This window comes from Asterias amurensis, chromosome 20 (genome assembly GCF_032118995.1).
Source record: "Asterias amurensis chromosome 20, ASM3211899v1".
NCBI lineage: Eukaryota > Metazoa > Echinodermata > Asteroidea > Forcipulatida > Asteriidae > Asterias > Asterias amurensis.
The window spans coordinates 4,598,598-4,622,194 of record NC_092667.1 but is presented as its reverse complement, the minus strand read 5'-3'; the positions used below and the strand labels follow the sequence as shown (position 1 = coordinate 4,622,194).

At 38.9% G+C, this 23,597-nt stretch overlaps 1 protein-coding gene across 5 annotated transcripts in view; it reads left to right on the top strand.

Moving 5' to 3' along the window:
• The window catches only part of LOC139952167 (protein phosphatase EYA1-like), a 168,041-nt gene that overhangs the window by 25,298 nt on the left and 119,146 nt on the right, over positions 1–23,597 (top strand). The window contains exon 1 of one of the 5 annotated variants that reach the window (XM_071951174.1): positions 6,439–6,572. The exons of the other annotated variants lie outside the window; for them this stretch is intronic. Within the exon in view, the coding sequence (XP_071807275.1) occupies positions 6,516–6,572 (57 nt within the window). The 5' untranslated portion in view covers positions 6,439–6,515. Of the gene's footprint in view, positions 1–6,438; positions 6,573–23,597 lie in introns of those variants that run through there. 5 annotated transcript variants of the gene reach the window in all.

The window sequence follows — 23,597 nt, the reverse complement described above, 5'->3', positions numbered from 1 at the left end:
AGTAGTAGAGAAATGAGGTTAAACAATTACTTGAGGTAAACACTGCTGGCAAGGTACACATTACACAATGTATTAGAGCCGTAGTCATTCCTTCAAAATCAGCTAGTCTCTTTTGGCCGATGTACTTTTGATAGCGAAGCTAACTCAATAAGTTGTAATGGCAGTAAGATGGATTGGGTTGTTGGGGGAAGGACATGGAGTAGTTTCTCACCGCCCCGGTCTCTCTCCCCAGCGCGACGACGCAAGCCCGAGAGCCGGAGGAAACCCCCAAGTTGTCAAACTTTTCCTGTGGTCCGACTGGGGATTGATTGATTGACTTCATTAATCAATGGGTATATAGGATTAGCAGAGCTCGCTGGGGCAGCGGGAGTATCGGGGCAGGCCTGTTCCTGTTGGACCATGCTCCGTTGTTTACTCACTTGTGTTAGCTTACATATTACTGGTAATGGCTGGAGAGAAATCAAGTATAGAATTGCTGTGTTGAAAAGAAGAAACTCTCTGTGGACAATCGTTATACTTGTGGTGTTTTTTTATTTAGTATTTATTTTGTTTTACTTTTAATTTATCAGAGTCAGATATGGTAGTTCTGTTTTACAGAAAACAATTTATCATTTTTAATGTTGTAAGAAATTGGAAAGAATTTCTGCTAAGAGTTAAGTAGCCATGTACAAATTAAATTTTGTTTCTTCCAAGCTTTTATGATGAAATTTATCTAGGCTATTTTAGAAAGAAAAAAAACCCACCAGCAATATTGAAAATTTCAATATTTGAGTCAATGTTTTGTCTTGTTTTGTTTTGTTTTTAGATGTAAATCATATAATTATTTTATTGTAGTATTCTCTGTTATCATACCAACCTCATAATTAGGAAAAAGACACTAACTGCTTCGCTTGGCTTTTTTTTTCCATGTTGATGTAATTGTTTTTTATTATCTTGTTAAGAGTGTCAAAATCTACCAAACTACTAACAATAATAACTTTTACAGAAAATAAATCCTTTCCTTTTGAAAAGGTACCAATTGCATCACTTATTCTTTAAGACATTTGTCAACAGCAAATGCTCCTTTCAAGCAGCTTCAGGACTTAATTTACATTGAGCCCTTGGCAGTGGTTCTTTGATAACATCTTTCATCAGTGGGTTGTCCCAACCCCCTGTCTGGTAAAGGCATCCTCTTTAAAGTGGCAAACCCTCTCTGTCAACTGGTCTCTTAAGCCGTCACTCAGTTATATACCATTCTTCGCACCGCATCAAACACATTAAATCAAATCCATTCCACTACAATCTGTCTTTCAATGGGATTTTGCGCACAAAGTGTTTCGCCCCAGTATGTGGATGGAGGGATGTTAAAGGAACAGTCTGACCCTCGATAGTTCACAATAAATGCTGCAATCGTGAGACGCACTTTCAGCATTGTAAACCAACTATTTCATTGATTTTTTCCGCAATAAAGATTCACCATTTAAATGCAACTATAAAACTATCAGATTAGTATTTTTTGTATTTTTGTTATTTATTGTTTTCCCCTTTTCTTTGGTGGTGGTAGGGGGGGGGGGGGTTGGATACCTCTGGTTCTAATGGTAGAAATACATTGTGGGTTCCAACAGAAGGGTTTTATGCAAATAAGACTCTGTAGTGTAGGGGGCAATTTCTGAAGATTAATCTGAAGATGCTGATCAATCTAAATAGTTTCTTAGCAAAAAGTGATGTCAAAAGACTTCACTACGGCTATATCAACAACTGAATGTTAGTGCTTTGTGAAATCTAGCCCTGGTGATTTGTAATTTGACTTTGCATGTTTTTTTCTTGTGGTAGCTGGTGCCCCTGTGCAGATTTATATAGCAGCAACTACTTCGGACACCAGCCAAAGTGCAACCTTATATGGTGTTACTGTCGCGTATGGCCAAGTGTCTTTATTTGTTGATAGTCAGATTTCATCAACAAACACAAAATGATGCGATGAAAACAATAAAATATATGGCTTCTATCATTAAATACTTCTTGCCTTGAAAAATGTAGAACAGTATTTGGGTGGCCAAGATTTTTTGATATGCACATATTTTCTATGATAACAAAGAATTCTTTGAAGCAGTGGGACACTTTCTTGTTTGTGACGCTTCAGGCCAGAACAAAGCTCCTGCTGCCAAACCTCAAAACAGGGCTCAGTTAATAGATGAGAATAAGCGTTACTAAATATCAGATTTGAATGGTAACCAGGTTCTGCTTAACACTTTTTTGTTTGAGCTAAGAAAGATTTAGTGTCTAGCTGCTTGATTAACTTGACCCAAGGTGTTGAGTTTAATTAGCCATAGAAAGCCATAGATTTAATAGACAGTCCAATCATAGAGAAAGGACTTGTTTGGTTGTCCCCAAGAGAGCTGTAGAGGCCGGGGAGTTATATCTAGAGGTTGAATTGGCAAGGTTACAGTAAATTGAAGAAATTAGTTAGCATTATGAGGTCGGGTTGTAGGGGGGGGGGATTCATTAAAGTTTATCTATCAGGGTACTAGGACTGAGAAGCTTCCATCTTTGATACAGGTAGTTTAATAAATGTTTAGTTTGTCCACAGATTTTCATCGAGAGAAGAGAATCAGAGAATAGGAAAGATTATGTCCCATTAGGTATAGTTTTCTGATGGAGGATGTTCTGAAACATCTCCTTTGGGAGAAGTAAATCTGAGTATCTGATAAAGGGTATCTCAAACAGGAGAATGCACTAGGATGGGAGGTGTGTATGGGCTTGTCATAGTTGGGGAAGAATAATGCCTCGATCAGGATATTTTCACCAAAGGTGAAACATTTGAAGAGGTTAAAGGTATAAAATGACCACCCTTTTTGTCTTTTGATAATTTTCTGATTACTGGTTGGAACTCTCCTTTAAGGACACCATCATGGCGCCCGCTCTCTCAACCCAAACACCTCAATAAGTCCCTGTCCTAATTGGATGAGTGACTTAGATAATCACAACAGGCGAGAAGTGCTTGTATGTTCTTGGCATTAAATCCCCGGCGCTAACTCGCACTGACAGGCGCAGAGGGCTCTGTCCTGTATGCATCAACCTCAGCCTCACTGCATTGCTGTGAATTATCCGCTGATTACACACTATACAACTGGACAGAGCTCAACGCAATTATGTCTGCACTTTGCAAATGAAACTAAGAGTTTTGCCAGATCATTTTGTTTTTCTGGAAGGGAGAGGGGGCGCTGTCAGAAACATGTGTTGAGGCGATCGTAAAAGATGAATTTGTTAGCCAGCTGGCAAGCGAAACACGTGTGGTTAAGTTGTTTATGGACGTGTATTGTGGTGTTAAGGTTCACCTCCCAAATGTTTTGATCGTATATTATGAAAAATAAAGAAATTAAAAAGTTAAGAATGGTGTATACATGTTAGCAGGCTGTTTCGAGCTTGAACTCTAATAAAAATGGCCCATCCTCTGCAGGGCTCAAAATTAACACTGTACCCCAGACCAGAGGCCAATGATTTTATTATCGGGCTCATGACCAGATAAGTCCAGTGGTCTTTTTTTTTTTTTTTCAGTTCAATTATAACGTCACTACGTGGTATTTTTAATTTAACAGAATAGAAAAGTAGCAATTATAGTAATTAAGCATCTTTCTCAAGCATGCAAGTGCCATGACTGGGATTCGAACCCACAATCCGATGACTTAACCACCAGAACTTGAATTTGATGCTCAATTTCCCACCACCATTTCACCCTACTTACACAAATTTTGATCTGTATTGGTCGATAGATGTAAAATGTGAAGCTTCAAAACCAAAAGTGCAAATTTTTTTAAATAAAATGTTCAAAAAAAGGGCCTTTCAAAAAAGAAATTCTCGAGATTTTTGAAGGATTTAGTTGTTTTGTTTTTTTGAAAGTATTTGTGTACACGATTGTGGACTAACCCTTGCTACCCTGTTTACTTTACAATTTTTCATCTGTACTGTCCGATAGAATTAATATGTGCATCCATATTTACAATTCCCAATATATCAAAAAAAAAAAGTGTTCTCAAAAGACCTGCTAAAGAAAATTCTTGAAAAAAGGTTGACATTGTGCGCCTGCAGCATTTATATTTAGGCCTAGTTCTATGTCACATCTAGATCATAACTCCAACATCGATATTGAAGGCAACACCTTTTTGATCACGGCAAATTACCATAACAAAACCCAGTGGATAGATTTTAAGCCTAAATGTAAATTCAGCTAAAAAAAAAACCAACAGCAGGCAGGGGTAGTCAAGTAAGTAGTTTTTTTGCATAAAAAGAGAGAGAGAGAGAGAAAGTCTGAACCTTGGTGACCCAGAATTAACAACCGGGAGTGACTGTCCATTGTGGGACCATTGTGTATGTGCCAGATTTGCTCTCTGGCCCTATACACAGAGGCCTGCTACCTTTAAAGGGAAAGTTCATCTTTGTTTTTTATCGAAGGGTGAAATATTTTCCACTTATCTAGTTGTCAAGACACCATACAACCATTCTGTTGAAATATTTTGAATTTTTTTTGTGGCCAAATGACAAAATGAAAAATGGTTTAATGTTTTGTCTGGGTCTTTTCCTGCATGTTTTTCTATTTGTTTGAATTGTTTATATTGCAACTTTTACTTGAGTGAGTTTTACTATTCAATTGAAAAACACAAGACCGCTGGACTTGTCCAGTCATGATTTTACTGGCCAGACTTTACTGGCCAGATATTAAAATCACTGGCCTTTGGCTTGCAGTCCAGTGTCACAAACTTTCAAGCCTTGCCAATACCCAAACCTAGGAAATGAGGACAGTGTTTCCAGGCCAGTACCCATGTTGGATAAGTTACCACTATCACAGTCCAAATACCATGATGATGCTTTATCAAGCCACTTCATTCCGGCTGACAGCTATGCAGATATCTGATTATCTCTGGCATTTTTTGTATCTGGGAAAATGAAGTTGTTTGTTGTAGTATGTTTATTTGGTACATATTTGTGTTATAATATAAACAGGGGGCAGTAAGTCTAGTGTGAATTTAAAATTGTCTGATGTTTTAGTTTAAGCAACTTTTATTTCATAAAATTAAATTATATATTATTATTTGTAATGTTATTGAGAAATGAGTATAGATACTTTCATAGTTTTGCAGTTTCTACCTTTACACTTTGACAAAAAAAAACCCAAAAATATAGTCTCAATGACACAATCAAATCCCCCCTAGAAAAGGGAATACGTACAATATTCATAATCAGTTGCGTCATTTGTTTTCTTAGACTGAACATTAAAGACGACAAACAAACAAACAAACAAACAAACAAACAAACAAACACTTGACAACCCAACACCCCACCCTCAAGCAAAAAAAACAAAAATAAAATAAACAAACAAACAAACAAAAAAACAAACAAACACACAATGTTCATAATTATGTAAGTACAGATTTGTTTTTAGTTTAGGTAAAACAGGGCATTTAATTGACCCAAAATCTCAAATCAATTTCTCGATATTGAACACAAAAATGCTAACAGTATCAAACTAAAGTTTACAAAAACAAGACTACAAACACTAGGATTAAAATCATTCCTTGAAAGCAAAACATCCAAAGCAGAGTTGGTTTTCACATCACCCCTAGTCTTTGAAATCCATCCGGGACAACACTACATGTATTAAAAAGCTGTCTAAGATCTAAAGATCTGTGCATACTTGCGAAATTAACCCCAAATCCCTGATATTCTTTATCAGTAAGCTCAGAACCTCATCTTAATTATGAATGCTAATTTTACCCGATGACTAGAATTTTTTTATCTTACGTTGCTTTTTTTTTTATATCGCCCTACCCTTCTGATTCTCGCCTCGGACGTACTTAACAATTTGACGATCCGATCCCATCAATTCATTTTGACACCTCTGTCAAGCTGAGGGACCCTTACACTCCATAGGTCTGCTTGTGCCATGTTCCAGGCCATCTCCTGTAGAGAAACCTATCTTAAGACTACATCAAGGCTGTAAACAACCAAAGAGGTGACTGAGAGAGAGAGAAAAAGTATTTCATCAGTGTTCGTAGAATCTGGGCTCTGTAATTTTGAACGTTGTAGCGCTGTACTTTTTTTTTCATCATCATCTTCTTCTTTTGCTTCTTCATCATTGGGGAACAGACACAGAGAGATCAGATGTTGATTCTGTAGACCCTTATTGTTACATGTATCGGTCTGTGTATGGTTCAACAACACCTGGCATGTGCGTCAGGCCACTCCGATGAGCACCATTCACTCAGATTGACTATAGAATCTATGTAACGTACAGCCAAGGAGTCTGTGGCTGCGCTGGCTGAAGGTAAACACTGTAAGCCCCCCGTATGCTCGGGGAGTCTTTGTTGCGTCGGGAGTGCGGGTAAGCCTGCGCCGTTGAGTATTCCCTCATCTCTTCAGCTCGGTATTTTCCCCCCCGCCATTGGGGGGTTTAATCTGTGAAGGGGGGTACTGATTGAACACAGTTGTGGAGAACACACCGTACGGAGCCAGAGTATACACTGTGTGTGTGCATATCAGCGATGTACGCCAATGCTTGCACATGTTGCCCATACCCGTCAGGTCCTTACGTTAGCGTGGTAAGTGCCCATAACTTTCAACCAAGCTGGTCAGGGTTTTTTTCTTTTTCCGTTACCTCTTCTTCTATTTCTCTCTCTCTCTTACACCCCCCTTCTCTCAGGGACTGATCAATTTAGAGAGGCGATTTAGAATTGTAAGCGTTGGTTGGCGACTGTGTACGTAGTAGCTTCGTCTGGATTGAAGTGGATTTTGAATTGTGAGGATTATTTGTGGTGCATGGTGGATGTACATGTTCGTAATTTCTCTTATTTCGTTTTTTTTAAAGTAAGTTGTACGTGTCATGCTGACATGAGTAAATTGCCTAACATGTAAGTTCAGTCTTCAGCCAATTGTGGCATTGTTTGTTTAACTGGATAGTGAGTAAATGAATACTAACTAGATAGATTGCTAGGAATAAACTACTTATGTGTTGATAATAATGATGTATAAGTTTTTTTTTTAGAATGATGCAACATACCTTGTGCATGAGGCCCTCTCGTTGGTCTAAGTGATAGAGTACAGGGATTGTGGGTTCGAAACCCACCTGAGTAATATTTTCCCTGCAGGAATTCGAGGGGGGGGGGGAAAGGGGGAAGTACAGGAAAAGTAATTATCAACTTATAATTTTTAGGTTTCCATCTTATAAAGGTCACTGGTTCTAAAGTTCATTCCAGTGTCAAACCACCATATAAATTTTTCCATCTGAAATTCAACACATCGCTTTTGCTCTTGAGAATACTGAAATTGGGTTGTGTCCACATAATTAATCCAATTTCTATGTTCCGCTGGATACTGTGTTTACTAAAAACTAGAGGACTACTAAGCGTTCAGAAATCAATTTTAAAGTAATGATCAAATTTAAGAAATCAGTTGCGTTGCATGCACTCATTTGCTTTCTATCTAGTTTGTCAGCCACGGGCTCTTTAATACAATTCTGCAAATGTCACATATGAAAAAAAGACCCTACAATAAGCTTCATCATTAAACATATCACTCAATATTTAGTCAGTGAGTAAACATGGAATTGAATGAACACTGGAATCAGGGGCTGCGAGATTTATCAAATTTGCCAATTAGTTTTCAAATGTAATCTCCATTCTCATTCCTGGAAACGAGAAGTCCGCTGGAAAACAACTAGAAATATGTTGAATGCAATAATTCCTCTGCAAAAAAGGATCAAATACCTATACAGTATGTTTTCAAGAAATGTTAAGACTGTAGATACTGACTGGAAACCAAGCGCTATATGCTGGAAGCTCCGATGACTGACAATAGTCCTGCTCCATTGTGTAGAATCAACTGCTGACAGCATAAAAATAAGGCTGTTCACAATCTCCTGAGAAGTTACGGTAAATTCTGCCTTTAAGGGAAAAATTATCTTGTACAATACTGCTAGTAAATGGGGCCTCTGTTGGTTTGTTCACTAGCAAAAAAAAGTTGCTGAAAGGGTGATGCCTTGTCTTTTTTTTATTGAAGGAAGAAAGTATACTTCTCTGAATGTGTAAAATAAAGATGCAAGTATAATTTGTATGTATTGCATTGGGGATAAAGAATAGTATTTTTATTTTTACCCTATATTGGTGTTGGAAATTTAAGTTATATTCAATATCATTGCTGTAATGCGTACACCATTTGAACTTTTTGCGACTCACTGGAGGATTACAACAGGGCCCAATTTCATTGAGCCTGTAAGCTCAAAAAAACTTGCTAAGCAGAGCAAAAATCTTGCTTATGTTACCAGCCAAAATTCAATGAAGTTTACATTGTTGCAACTGGTGCCCCACTCATTTTTTTGCTTAGAAAAGAAATTTGCTAAGTGGTATTTTCTTCTTAACAGCTTAATGAAATAGGGCACTGGTGTCTCATAACCAGGGGGTGAATAGGTAAGACATCTGCTCTAAAAAGCAGGAGGTAGTGGGTTCAAATTCCACCTTGGGAGTAGCCAGAAGATTTTGTTTTTGTTGAAGACTCTGGGTAAAACGTATTTCAACATATTTTGATAAAAACACGTAATAAGGTACATACATTGTAAGTCCTTAAATACAGGTCTCCTTAACTATGTCACACCAGCTACTTAATTGTATTTCATGAATTGGTCATGATTTGTTCATATATATGTCCCGCCCTTCTGCACCGTCCCGCATTGTTCAAATCGCTCTATAACTTGCCCTTTGTCTGATGTCATTCTGATTAATTTCCAGGCCCCCCTTAACATCTGTTACGGCTTGACCCCATTTTATACGTTTCCCTTAATCTCTGTTTGGTTCCAGCCCTTCAAATAGGCAGAAATACTTCATAATGTCTCCGATACTTGCGTTTTTGACCCACTTTCTAGCCCTGATTCATTTTGTCAATATCCGTTTCCAAGACGATCCTGTAGCTAATCATATTTTGAGTCTTGATTTTTTTGGGGGGTATGAACCAAAATTGGCTTTTAGTTGATGGTGAAGCGCGGTTGAAGGTAGTCAAATACTTACCTTCAGTGCACGTCAAGATTAATTGGACGGGGAATTTTCCCCTATTTTGTTTTCCTCCCCTGGACCGTTACTTGAAGATATGACTGTGATGATTGTAACTGCAGGTTTCATCCATGTAAAACATTCAGTGTTGGGTTAATTAAATGCTTTCTGTAAGAGATAATTTGAGACTTTGGTTTCTGTATCTTGTGTTTTATCTGATTGTTGGCTGGTGGCTTCTTCCTAAGGCTTGAACTCCAAAGATGTACATGTAGGCATCAACTTCAATCATACAATTTAACTGCCTTTGGGTGTTTTTTTAATGAACATTCTACATATTAAAATTCCTTTTTTTTTGTAAATTATTTTGTTTCTGATGACTTTGTCCTTTTAAAGTTTTAAATGGCAGACCAATGTTAAAAATATTATACAGTAACGGTCGAGCTGACAATAGTCTCAGAAAGTGTCAGTTTTCTTTTCTTTATCAGAGTCTTTCAGTTTGGATGTTTCATTACAATATGGCAGGCCTCTGGTGCCCCAGTGGAATTACACGGCGATCTTAGCCTCTGTTGCCCATGGTATTGGTGCCTCTTCAAAGGTTTCCCATAGACATAAAGGTTTCCCAATTGAAGCGCATTTTGCATGATAAAAATGGCCCTACCCTGTCAAAGCTCCAGGGCTCATATGGTGTTGGTTTTTTTTGGAGTGATGAAGGGTCGTTACAAATCACTCAAGAGAGTTAGACTTATGATTAAATTAATTGCTTTGATAAACATTTGTTTACATTGTTAACAAGTAATCATCCTGTTTATTTATTTGGTATTCTCTAAATGAAAGGGGCTAATAGTGGCTTTGTCTTAGCGCCGGGACCAGACTAAAAGTTGTTTGCTGTATCCAACATACCGTCACTCACTGCAACAAAAAGTCATCGTGCAATTTCGTGAGTTAATGAGTCTTTTGTGGTGATGTTTAGATATTTCATTCCTGTCATTTCGTGTCGTGGGGTTCCTTGGAGTCTCAAACCCCTTGGACCCTCGTCAGTGTTTTCCCTGACACAGATACGGCCCAAAGTCAATAAGAAAAAATATGCCACGGTACGGCCATGGTGTAGTCAGTATATTAAACTCCAACCCCCCCTTCTCTGTAATTTTTTCCCCCCTTTTCGCCCTTCTTCTTTCTACCCCTATGTTGATACCACACTACCCATACATTATTGAATAGCCACTGTTAACTTACCGTGCGGGGGCACAAACATTGGCCCATTGTCCCGTCCAGGGAACGAGGGGCCCCAATTCATTCTCACTGTTAGCATTGCAGCTAAAATCAACACATTTGGTGTGACGACCACGTGTGCGCCATTTACACAGGCGTAGGACGGTGGCTAGTGTTTTTCTTCTCTTTCCCCCCTTTTTCATTATTATTAAAGCACAAGCTGACGTTTTTACCACGCTTTTTTTTTCCCCTTGTAAGTCTCAATCGTTCTCTCCGCAGTTCTGTAATTATTAGTCCTCAATCCACCTTCCCTTTTCATTTCTCTACCTGGCAAGTTCTTGGTGTGTGTTCAACAAATTTTGCGTGGGCCAAAATGTTTGATGTAGATTTTTGTGCAAAGGTGTGTTGAATCGGTAGATATTTGGTTTAAACAATTGCCCGGTTCGATTGAGTACTCATAAACGGACGTCTATGTCCTCACAGAGCTTTGTGTTATTTCTTTTTTGAACATTTGCCTGAGCCTTCTCTATAATCCTACACTACTTCACGAGAGACTTTGACCGGACTGCAGTTTAATCAAGCTACCTTGTGCCATGCTTAGCGGATATAGATAACCAGCCAAAGAGTTGTGTAATGTGTATTGGTTTTTGACCGGTTTCCTGTTAAACTTTGCTAAGCATAGAAATGATCAAAATGTGTCAGTCATTTTTATAGCTTTATAATCAAAAATAGGTGACATGCCCTTGGGGATACCTGTAAATGTAGTTGTGGGACAAATTTGTTGTTAATGCAATGCGGTTTCAACTCATTTAATTTTGTCCACTCTTTTAATAAGTTTCTTGCTGTTAAAGATTGTGCCATCAGAAACAATAAGCTGTCTAAGAAACTTTGCATTCCATTAATATCAGGTATATTCACTTGTTTTCTCACTAGTGACTGTTTCTAATTCGAAATTCTCAGACTAGAGACAGTTGTGATGCTACATTGTTCAGGGCACTTTTTGAATAAATGTTCATGACACAATAGAACTAGGTTAGAATTGCCCTGAATCACGCTGTCTTTACTCTTGGGAATTCAATTCAAGACAAAATCAAGTCAGTGTACCAGACATTATTGAAAATTCATTGATTATCCACTGTTATACGTACATGCAGCCCGAATCATGTTTCATGTGTTGTTTTTTTGTGTCTTACCATGAATCAATGCAATAGCATCATCTGGCTTTGTTCCTCCACTCCTCATGTTTCTTCCATTGTTGTTGTTATCTCGTGCTCACCAAGAATGTCTCGATCATCTTCGTCTGTCTCGATCATCTTCGTCTGTCTGTGTTCGTCCACAGCAGGACATACACCAAGCCCTCCTCGTATTTCTTCCACTCTCTCAGAGAAAAAAAAATGAACAATAAAATAATAAAAGATAGTTAATGGCCTGATGTTTGGACCCTAGCAGAGTCTTTCTCTGTGGCTTAAGACTCTCCTTCGAGAAAGATGTTGCTAGGGTTGAAACATCTTTTGTTTGCAACAGCTAAGTCCATTTAACAAACAAAAAACAATAGAGTGAACCTGTACGTATGTTTATTTATTTATTTTTATTAACTTTTGCTCTTCTTGAAACCAGCTGAAGAGGAGAGTCTCTAGACATAAATGTTGTTTCTTTTAGGCCATTCATTGTGTTCCAGCTGGCTCACTCACCTCTTCCTCTGTGTTTTCACTGTTGTTACAGTTTGCTATTAATGTTATTGCAATTCTGATGGTTTAGGTCTTTGTACTTTCGTGACTGCTTGAGAAATAACATAAATATAAATTTAAATAAGTGTAAGGAGATTTAAAAGATCTGAGGGTTGAACAAGGAAAAAAAATTATAGAGTAGGATTTGAACCAACTCCCTCCAGATTACACGCCAGTGCTCTACCAACTACATGAAGGCCATCTATCTAGCCCTATGTTGGCTAAAACAGACACTGTTCAACATTGCCAATGATTTTCCCCAAAATAGAGAAAAATCAAATGTTAATCTACTGCTAACATCAAGGAAAAAGTAATCTTGCCTGTTTATTTTTTACTTAAAGTATACATCGTTTTAATTTAAATTTATTTCGTATTTATTCAATTTCTAACCCACAATAAATAGAGAGCGATCTTATCCAAGATACATTTGTGTACCATCCCTTGTAAGAACCCGTCCCCTTCCGGCCGTTATTACTCACTGATGTCTGTTGAAATGCCCTCCTATTGAAGCAATTCCCAGGTCCTTGATTTGAAAAAAAAAGTACAAAGACCTCGACCCTCCTGAAGCTCCCTCTTCTTAGGCTAAGATCCCCTGGACTCCCTCATGTATTATCACTGGGGGTCGAGCCCTTTTCAGTTTCCCCAGTACCCCGTCCTCGGCATTTCTTTCTGAGGTGCAAACTGTAGCACCTCTACCGAGGAGAGCTGTCCACTGTCAATTCAAGCAGCTAATAAACTTGATATGATGTTGTTGTATTCAGTGTGAATGGTGTTCTTTCTCATCTTTCCGTTGGGGGGGGGGGTCTTCTTCCCAGGTACGGCCACAATGACCCGGTGGTCGGGGCTGCTCTTGGCCCAGTCCCTTCAGTCCTTATGTACTCTTCTTTTTATGAATAAACCACACAATAGATTGTACGGAAGTCAGTTATGTAGGTAAGGTAAAGTTTGCACATCTCTTTGCGTCATCTTTTTTTGTCCGAAATTGTAAATATTTGACTTACTTTTTATGGGGGGGGGGGGGGTTCTGTTTCTTTTCCAAGGCACCTTTGTATAAAGATCCTTTCGATCTCCAAATGTACTTCCGTAGATTGAAATTTATGTTTTAGAAGTTGCTTTTGAAGGTATGGCCATACTTTGGAATGACCACAGAAGAAAAGATGGTATGGTGATTATATTTAGATATGAAAGGTATACAAAGAGTTAGCAAGTGTTCTATCAATACAACAATCTCAGAAGTTTAGCTAGTTTATAAAAACCATAAAGACGGGACCCAATTTTTAGCAAGGCTTGCACACAAAAGTGTTTGAGTATCAAAATTACAAAAGAATGATGAAGTATCGCATGATAATGTTCTATGTATGATTTCTGTTGATAACTTCCCATTCAAACACGAGTCCTGTGAAAGTGTAGTTTGCATCATGATGCATCCTGTAGAATTAATGGTGGCATTTCAACAAATGCCAATCCATTAAAATATCTGTCGTTGGGATGACTCACCACAATTGCTTTTAATACGAGTAATCTGGAGTGATAATACGGCAAAAATAATGCAACAGACATTTATGACTACTTACTACATACATTCATGTCAAGGAGTTGCTAGCAATTTTTCTTTGATTTGGGAGCGATCTGGTTGATGAATATTTGCTTTATTTTGATGAAAGGAATGGTCACAAAGAGGAGGATTTTATTCTTGATATTCAAGTGGTTTATAATTGGACCCAGGTGTATTTTAATATATAATGGACCTGTTTGCCCAGTCCAGAATGAATCCACAATGACCCTAGGTCCAAGCACTGGTAAGTCATCACTTAAAATGATTGAATGGTCATAGCCCGCTCGATACAATGCCCCCCTCCTTAAGGTTAAAAACTGCTGGTTGGTAATTGCAATGCCTTCCTAGGCGTTACGTCCTCCCGTTATTGCACGTTCAGATGGAGAGCTGCATGATCGTGTAGTCATCTGGGAATTTGAGTTTGGCTTTTGGGGAGGAGGGGGTGGTGAGAGGAGATTGCCAGTTGTTCGTTAGCTGATGGAAGGGGCAGTGAAACAGTTGAAGAATGAGGCTTGCTTGTAAAACAAACAAAAACAAAAAAATGCATTTCACAATTTTGCTTAGAGCAAGAATGGGTTGTTTAATTAATGGGTGTGTTGCAATTGAAAAAGGAGAACATTTACACACAGGTATTTGTTTGAGCTTTATTATCACAAACATGGGTAGTGGTATCTTCCCTCGCCTTCCACCTCTTGGGTCTCAGTTCGAATCCCACCGGGGCACTAAGCGGATCAGGTTTTCTGTACCTACAGATTGCGTGGGTTTTCCCCTTGGGGTAATTCCCTGGGGTGTGCCTCCCACTTGTAAAACTGAAACTAACTTCCTTGTTGAGGCTTCAAGGCTTCTCGGTTTTTTTGAGAGAGTCCTTGGCATTCACAACCGGAATGAATAAAGAAAATGAAAAACAAAGAAAAGTGGAGAGAGGCTTACAGGACAGTGGACTCTGTAAACACGGATGTAGGGGGGGGGGGCGGGGGGGGGGGGGGGGGCGGGGGCTTTTAATGCAACAACTTTCACTGTCGGCATCATTAGGAAAAAGCCCACTGGTCCATGAGTTACGTAAATCTAGGATCCCCCACAAAATGATTACATCTACAGACGTTACACCCAAAGTGTGCACTCACAGACCGAAGAAGCGCTTGAATCTGTTTACCACATGGTTTTCATACCTGAGTAACTTATGCAGTCACTGAATAAAAGCTAATTAGATAATGAGTTGAGAGAGAAGGAAGTGATCTTAGGGAAAGTGCGGACTAATTATCACCAGCTGCTCCGTCTGTTTACTAGACAATCCCCCAGACTCAGACAAACAAGAGAGGCTTGGCAAATTAACTCATCCAAAAGAACTAAACAATGGATTGGCGATGCCCCATGCAATTAAACAAATCAGGTCACGGGTGTTTTTTTTACTGTTCACAATGATGAACTGTTTTTGTTTAGGTCAACTTCTTAAAGCAATTAAAAAATAATTAAATCTGTTTGTGGAGAAGTTTTGAGGTCCCTTTTTCTTTGCATGGCTTTATCAGGCATGTGTTGTTGTTTCTTGACTGTGCCAATGGAAATTGAAAGTACAAAGTCTTGCTGTGCCTAGAAAGTGTCTGGAAATATCCTCTCTTTTTTGACAAACTGCACATTGACCATTTTTAACAAACAAATTTGAGTGTCTAAATATGCATTATGTTCTTGAGAACTTTTTCCCTTCTTGAATGTGTTAAAATCATATTGCTACCGAGGTGTTGCAATATATGGAAGGTAAACTGACACCCATAAACCAACTACCCCCCTCCTGATCTTGAAACCATGACTGGTTGGGTGCAACTAAGTGAATTGCATCAAGACTATCATTCATTCTTAGCACCGGTCCGAGGCTTTACTTTAATTTTTTTAACAGACCGCCTTTTTTTGGGTGCAATGTTGACAGTTCGGGGGAAGCCACAGAAGTCCCATCATCAACCAATCAAGATTGTAAGAGATGGGTGGCAGACAGGCTACCAGCAGCCTTGAGTTTACATCATTCACGACTGCAGTATTATGCTAATGCAGGAAGATGACGAGATGCGAACGACCCCATCTTGTCCGACCTCGTCTCCCCCGAGACCCCTCCTCCATGCCATCCGTAGGGCAGAACGGAGAGTAGCACGGCTTGAGCCTTGAGCTGTATGCACCCGAGAAAGAAAAAAAAACAAGACCAAAACAAAATTGAACTGGATAAGCTGCCATCTTCAAATTAGAGCCGTTCCCTACCCGGGGACCAAGCCTGCAAGATGTCACAAGAAAACCTTCGCGTTTCACACTCTATTAGTATGATTAAATATTTTCCCTTCGTGTTGTCCATCTTAAGTCTTCGGTTACCGCCAGTGGTGGCGGCAAGGTAATCCTATCTGAAAATTTGCAAAAAAATCTAACTGCAAGAAAAAACCTGATAACCCCCCAGTGACCGAAGCTCCCCATTGCCTACCCCGAAACTTATTCCCCCAATTTTTTTCCTTCTCCATCCCTCTTTATTTCTCCATTCAGCAATCCCCCATCGTCACGCAGAATGTGATAATCTGACTAAGTTTATATCCCTTTTCTCCCCCGACTACGGCCTGCATCCCTGGACCCTCCTGCTCCCGATTCTCGATATACAGATTCCGTGACCTACTTTGGTATCGTCGTTGTTGGCCGGTCGTTCTACCCCAATAATTCCTAACCAGAATCTGCATCAAGCCCCTGTGCCCGAGTTTTCTTTTCTTTTTTACGTTCTTTGCCTCGGGGCAGTATACAACCTTAAGCAGCTGGTCCCACAGTTTTGCCGACTTGGCACTTGATTTTATTGTTGTTGATGCCTCACTCAAGCAGCAGGCGATGACCAGCGCTAGATTCCCTGAATATTCGCTCTGATTTTCATCTATTTTTATAAGATGTAGGTTTTTTCTTTCATTCATCTCGTCACGTTCTTGATACTTGTTTCATTTCATCATAATGAAGGTGTACATTTCCACGGCCTACTTTCATAGAGCTGCTTAAGCACAAAAAGTACCTCAGCACATCAAATATGTGCTCACCAGATTAAGGTTACCAGCTCCATGCACCATCTGTGACTGGTATCCTACTTATTATTGCTTAGCAAGAAACTTTTAAGCTATATTTGTTCAGCTTGGTTTGTATGGAACAAATACCTGCTAAATTGCAAGCAAGAGCGGTTTATTACATTAATCAATTATGGATTTGTCAACCGATATTTAATATCTGTATTGAATACATTATCTTGTTCTAATTATGCTATTTCATATTTTTCCATATTCACTTCTGCCTATTTAGCATATTTCTGACTCCTCCCCCCTGGCAGTGCTGTCCAATAACCATAGTCATGGATACCTGATTAGCATACTTACTGCATATTCATGTCGTCTGTTTACATACTCCAGCTCAGTATCATTCTCATTTATTCTCAAGTTCCGCTGGAGGAGCTATTTATGGTTTTTACTAATGATCATATTATAGTCATACTCATCTAAGACAATGATACCAATAAATCATATATAGAATGGTGTTACCGCAAACTCTTCTATATCTGACTACCATATTCATATCTCATTGATTACAATATTAATCTCTCACTGATTACTAATTCATATCTCACTGATTACCACTTTCATATAATAATAATTATAATAATTAACCATTCTTATATAGCGCATAACACATAGAAATCAAACATGTCCCTAAGCGCTCTTGAGAAAAACACAACAGAATACAAAGACAAGATGTACTGGGCTGATTACCACAAATGAACGAGTCCCATCTCCTCGTCTCTTCAATTACCGATGTCTCACTATAACCATATTCAAGATTCTTTGATAACCATTAATGTTTCACAGAGTATCAAATGACATTTCTGTTTTAACCACATTCATATCTTACTGATTACCATATTCATGATCCTCCAATTACCATATTTTCAAGTGCCTGTGATTACTCATCCCATTTTCTCTGTCTAGTCAAAGCCTATTTTACGAGAGCAGCCCAAAAGGCAACTCACTGAAGCAAGTAAGCCCACATTTATTATTGCCAATTTTTAAACCTGTATTTTTTTTTAATAACGGCAGTTTTTTTTTAGATGACATAAGTTTGAGACTGTCCAACTTCTCATGGCCGATTTACCATTTGCCAACATCTCGTTGTCAGCAACTGTCATAAGTTGACATTTTCCGCCATCTCTGGCCCACTTTCTTGCAGCAGCCTACATTCACAACGAAGCCAACACAATATACCTCAGAGGCAGATTCTCGGCCTATACTTTGCTCCAGTGAGCCCTGACAGTTCAGTGTCCATGTAAACACACGTCAACCGTGTCTTTGCGGACATTAACCAGGCATCTCCTATCAGAGCTGACAAATTGAACTTGATTTTGTGCGACTGGCTTGAGCTACCAACCCCAAACTACTTTGATTTATTCCTTCTTGTGTTACTTTTTCTTTACAAACAAATTTACGTTATGAATGTGGGAAGTGATAATGTATTTTTGTGACAGAATCATTTCTTGTTGAAGACACTTTTTGAGTGGCTTTCAAGGCCTTGGCTCACGTCTTAACGCTTGACACCAATAAAGTGTGACTTAACTGTGCTTTGATGATGCAGATAAGCAGTGACCAAGATATGTGAAGTAAAATGAAGGGATTTTGAGTTGGGTGTCAACAGCATTTGAGTTGTGACACATTGTTGACATTGTTGGGACTCTTTCTAAGATGGGGTTGGAGGAGATTGGAGGGGCCAGTGATTGTCTCCCCTTTCTTTTAAAGTTAAAACCTCAATTCTGCACAGACATTTTTAACAACTGTTTGAGGAACCCAGTCAAAAGGTAAATCATATTTTTTAAGTCAAGTTTTTATTATCAAATAATAAACCATAAGTTATTATTATTAGTGATCTAGCATGGCAAAGGTTGTGGGTTCGAATCCAACCCGAGTAATATGCCTGTGTACTTTGTTCACAGGACTCAGGAAAGTATCGAGTATACAGTGCTTTACACACATCAGTGTGTAACATTCTTTATCTCTGATGCAAATTTTACATTACATTGGTGATCTTTTTCTGTTTAGAAAGATTAGTCCATAATACCAGTGATTAAGCTGTATGAAAATATTGTCTTGTGAGTCGCAAGTTTTAAACAAATGTGTGAAGAGTGTAGCTGTGTGTGGTTAAGAGAAGGAGCCAAAGCTTCTCCATTCATTGTAGACTGAACTGTTCATATTAACACCAAGACAACTCCCCAGCCATTTTGAAACACACGTCCCAAACTCACACCTTTCTCCACAATGTATGGCAATTTGTTTTCTTCCCCCCCTTGTCTTTTGAATGTTGATTTGCCAAGGCTTTAACACCCTCTTCATTTGCTATTAATGCTCCCACACTTGGCGTTTCTCACGTCATGGTTATTTCCATATTGTGTCGGGAGGTTGTGCTCTCTTTGCCCTGGTATGATGTGACGTTGGCTACCAGTGAAGGTGAGAACCAGTGAGGCTGGAGAGTGCAGTGTTACCTTCTGCTGGCAGTTGGGGATTTGAAAAACAACTCACTTTAAAGCCATTAGAAAGAATTTCAAGGAGTTGGTCACGTTTTTAGGTGACGGCCCATCTAATCAGCCGATCATATCCATGTAAATTTTTGCAACCCTTGATTATAAATTAATTGTTTGAGGTGTTGAGTATTGCATACATAAAGATAGTAGGTTTGTACATTGTTACATGTAGCTTTTTATAATAAAGAGGATACAGATACGCAAGCCAAATTTCACTCTTGAAGGGGCCAGCAATTTTCCTCTGGAAAGGGACACTTATGTGGGAAAAGTTAAGGTTATTATTGGAACCTTCCAGAGTTCACAACAGCAAAAGCACAGGGCATCACTGCAGTTGCTGTTGGGTGCCGTGAGTTATTTCAAGCCCTGGACAAGATAACAGTATCTGTTCATGCTTGATGCACGCCAGATTTATTCCATTCAGGCTTAGGCTCAGTCGGTATTCTAAAAACTGTGCACTTCAAGAACCAGGATTCAAACTGGCTAAAGGAGCCACAGCCATTCATAACAGCCATTATCAAAGCTCTAGCCATTGTACAAGACATTCACCTCATTGTACAAGACACTCACCTCAGACTGCGGTGTAGTCTTATCATTAGGAGTAGTTGACTAGAAGAACCTCTTCCTCGATTGACTCTGTCACCTCTAGCTCTGCATCATATCTGCACTCCTCTAAGTTCTCAGCTCCCCCTACCAAATTCTCAGACTGATAAGATACAGATAAATAGCTTAAAGGTGTGGAATATCTCTCAATTCTGTTGAGTATTGAAGTACGTGTATGTAAGACAATTGATATTTTGATATCAAGATCTTCTCTTAGTACCTTGTTCAACTCATTTTTGATGTCTGGTTAAATAAATTCTGGTCCAAAATCAGTTTATAAAACTGTGTTCTCACTTTGATTCTGGTCTCTTCTCAGTTCGATACTGGCCCAGTAAAGATTATGAGCTACTACACCTGCAATCTTGTGGATTTTCCCCCTCCAAATTTGAGCCCTGTACTGTGGCTTTAAACATCCAGTGCTAAGAGCTACCATTTCTCATTTCCATCACAGCATCAACACCTTGCAGTTGACAGGATTGGTGTCCACTTTAGGTCCTGAGAAACACAGAAAGATAGGACAAGTGGCCTAACTAGTAGATAGGTGTGGTGATAGATGGGCACTCCCTAGATTTAGACTTGATAAGGGAACGACCCACTGATTTCTGCAGGCATAATTTTCTTTCTACTTAAGGCCCGATTTCCAAGTTCTTGTTGTCCTCAGAAAAATCTGAAATTTTTTGATCAATTAGCCTGAAAAATGTATTAGAGCAATGCACCATGTGTACATGTTGGTCAGCCCTTGTAATAGCCCTACATTTTTCAAAGGACTAAATACAGGCCTCCAAATAACCCAGAGCACCAACATCAATCGCTGTAGTGCCCTGTCCAAGGTTCCTGTACAAATTTACTTTTTCCTCATTGAGGTGGCCTTAATACCAGAGGGAAATTGCTGTGCCCCTTTAAGAGCTAAATTCAAGGCCTGTAAATATCATACACTGTTTCTGTGCTTTACTGGGTGTTCTAAGCACAGGATTCTGTGTTGATGAACATCATAAAATGTAGCCAATATCTAACGACCACTTGTCGTGAGAAGATCTTAGTGCCTTGCGAATTTGATAGACCCAGGCTCCATTGATGTTCTCAAAATTTGTTACTTTTTATCGCAGCAATAGTTTTTGAATGATGCGCTTCATTTAACATAATTGATTCAGACCACAGGCTCATCAAACAGACACTGACACAATTTTACAATATTTATCTCCATCTCTGCTCTCCGCCAGTTAAATATATATTCCCAAGTTCGTGCATTATTTGCGCTGTCCTCATTTCGCTGAGAGATAAAAAATACATCGAGGAACGAGACAACGTTTCTTGGTGATGATGATGATGGGGGAGTATGTAGTCTGGGAGGCACCAGGCTTGTGTGCCCGGTACCCATTCTATAGACACAATGTTGGTTTAGAGTAAATACTTCTGCAACTAAACATGCCCAGGCCAACACATGGAGGCAGATTGTATTCATTTGATAAAGATTTTGTATTAAGTTGGAATTTTGATGAGTGGCTCGAATTCCAAAACTCCTCCCCACGTTGTCTAAGATCAGATTTTTGTATCCAGCGAGGAAATGAAACTGTTTAAAATATTAAAACACTCTAGAACTGGAAAATATTAAAACTGCTGTTAAACGGCACAAACACCGGGGCAAAAGTACATATGTAATTAAAGACCTTGACTGCATGTTTAAGATTGGTAGGAGTGCTTTGATTGGTCAGGTTTTGTTCCTAAATCATGACTGTTCGTTAATCTCCCTTTTCCTTTAGAACCCAATTTAACAGAGCTGCTTAAGTACAAAAGTAGCTAAGCATAACACTACAGAATGCTTACTAGAAGAAAACAACACACACCTCAACAGCCAATAAGAACTAACACATTTGGCCTCATTGTGCCAATGCTCACTGTAACTGCATTCGGAATTGGGTTAAAACTTAACTCAATTCCGAATACAAATATCAAACAATGAAAGTAAGGTGTGAAACCATTTCATTGTCTTTATACCTTACCCCTCCAGCTGTGCTTAATATCGACATTAATATCAACAATTTGTAGGGTGACTCAAATGGTCCTTAAAACACATGAAATATTACAGGAGAATGAAAGCAAAGTAAAATCTTAGTGAAAACACCAGCATGCATTCAATTTGTTGATCACTAATTAAAAATCAACAAATTATTTATGTGGGTGGGTACACAGATGTTTACTGTTTGTTATGTGGAGGAAATAAGTTTAAGTCATTGCAAGAATTATTCATAAAAAATGGTAAACAACATGGATAAACAATTATTTCTGACAGGAGTTATGTAAAAGAAATGATGAACAAAGTCACTGTTGAAAGAGAAGAGAGAGTGACCAAAATAGACAATCATAGTCACTGTCAAAGTAAAAGATAAAACCAGACAAACAAAGACACTGTTTGCCTTTGTTTAATTCCCTTATTTGTAGATGAGATTTAACAAGTACTCAATGTGATTAATAAAAAGCAACAAAGAATATGAAAATTGATGTTGTAATGAAAATGAATGACAGAATTCACTCACTTTAATTATCAAAATACTTACCAGCTCTGCCCCCCCCCCCCCCCTAAAATAAAAAATCAGCAATGTGGATCCAAAAATGATTAGTGCAGTCATTAGCTGCTCCACTGCGCGGCCAATTTCCAGCGCTGCCAAAACAATTTCCTGTCCCAAAACAAGCACCTTAATCAGTCAGGATATCAGGGGCTGTCCGCAGCCTACAATCCGTTGATAATCACAGGGATCCAATTCGGCATAGAAAGCTGCCATTCAAGGTCTTTCATGCACAGACTTCATAAAAACAGCTTATAAGTATTAGAAATTTGAAAGGAATTTTTTTTATCTTGATGGGAAATTGAACGTACGGACAAAAATCACCTTTGACTTTGGTGTGATTATTGTTGTTCGGAGGTAGCAGCCAACAAAGTTTGGAACTCCCTGCCTTCTTTGCCTGAGGGATACTGGAGTTGTCTTTTGGCCATCCCATCTTGGTGATGTGAAAGGTTGATGGTTCGATTGTCTTCACTGTTAATCCATTTCGCCATTATCTGAGAAGTGCCAGCTTTTGCTGTTGGACATCAATAGTTAAATAATACTTTATACCTATGGTAGGACTAGAAATAATTTTGAAAAAACCCATAGTAGTCTCATTGAAAAATCGAGGGAGATAGTGGTAGCACTTAAAAACTAACTAGTTACAAAAAACTGCATGAGCTTTCGTAGCAACAACTGCTTCATCAGATGCAATGGATGAGTTCAGTTACAGAGGGTGGAATAGGTGGTTATAGAACATCTATTGTAGAAGGTAACAACTTTATGCCTAAAGTGAGACCTAACACTGACTATCAGTTGTATCACCAATGCTCTCTTAAATCTAAACTCAAATTGATCACCACCTCCCTGCTTAATTGTAAAAATGTGTCAGAGGAAAAACTAGATGTGGAAATATGTTTTGAATCTCTGAGCTCTTTTCCTGCTTTCGACTGCACTTAAGAAATACAAAATGGGCTGTTTAGATGGACTGATTGTGGAATTAGACAGAATGATTGTGGAGGAGTATTGCTTAGGCGTAGAATAAATACTTCGGATTCATTTGCAGCAAAGGTTTTATGTTGTCAGTTGGCATGCTGCGAAGCTGTCGGTAAAACCAAAGTAACATTTTTTCTTCTTCACACCCGGCAAAGTTCATCAACTCAGGTGACATACTGATGTCGTCAGACACACTCTTTAAAGAGAGAGGACGTGAGAGGATGTGTACCTGAGAATTTGAAGTGTGTGTGTAGTTGTGTCTCGGACAGTTGTCCCACGCATCATAAGCTGTCAGAATCTGGCCAACGAGGGCAGCGTTCTCTCATCACCCCCCTCAATTAGCGAGGGGCATTGATGAGAGGTGAAGTATGTTACTTGGTATGCTTCAACCCA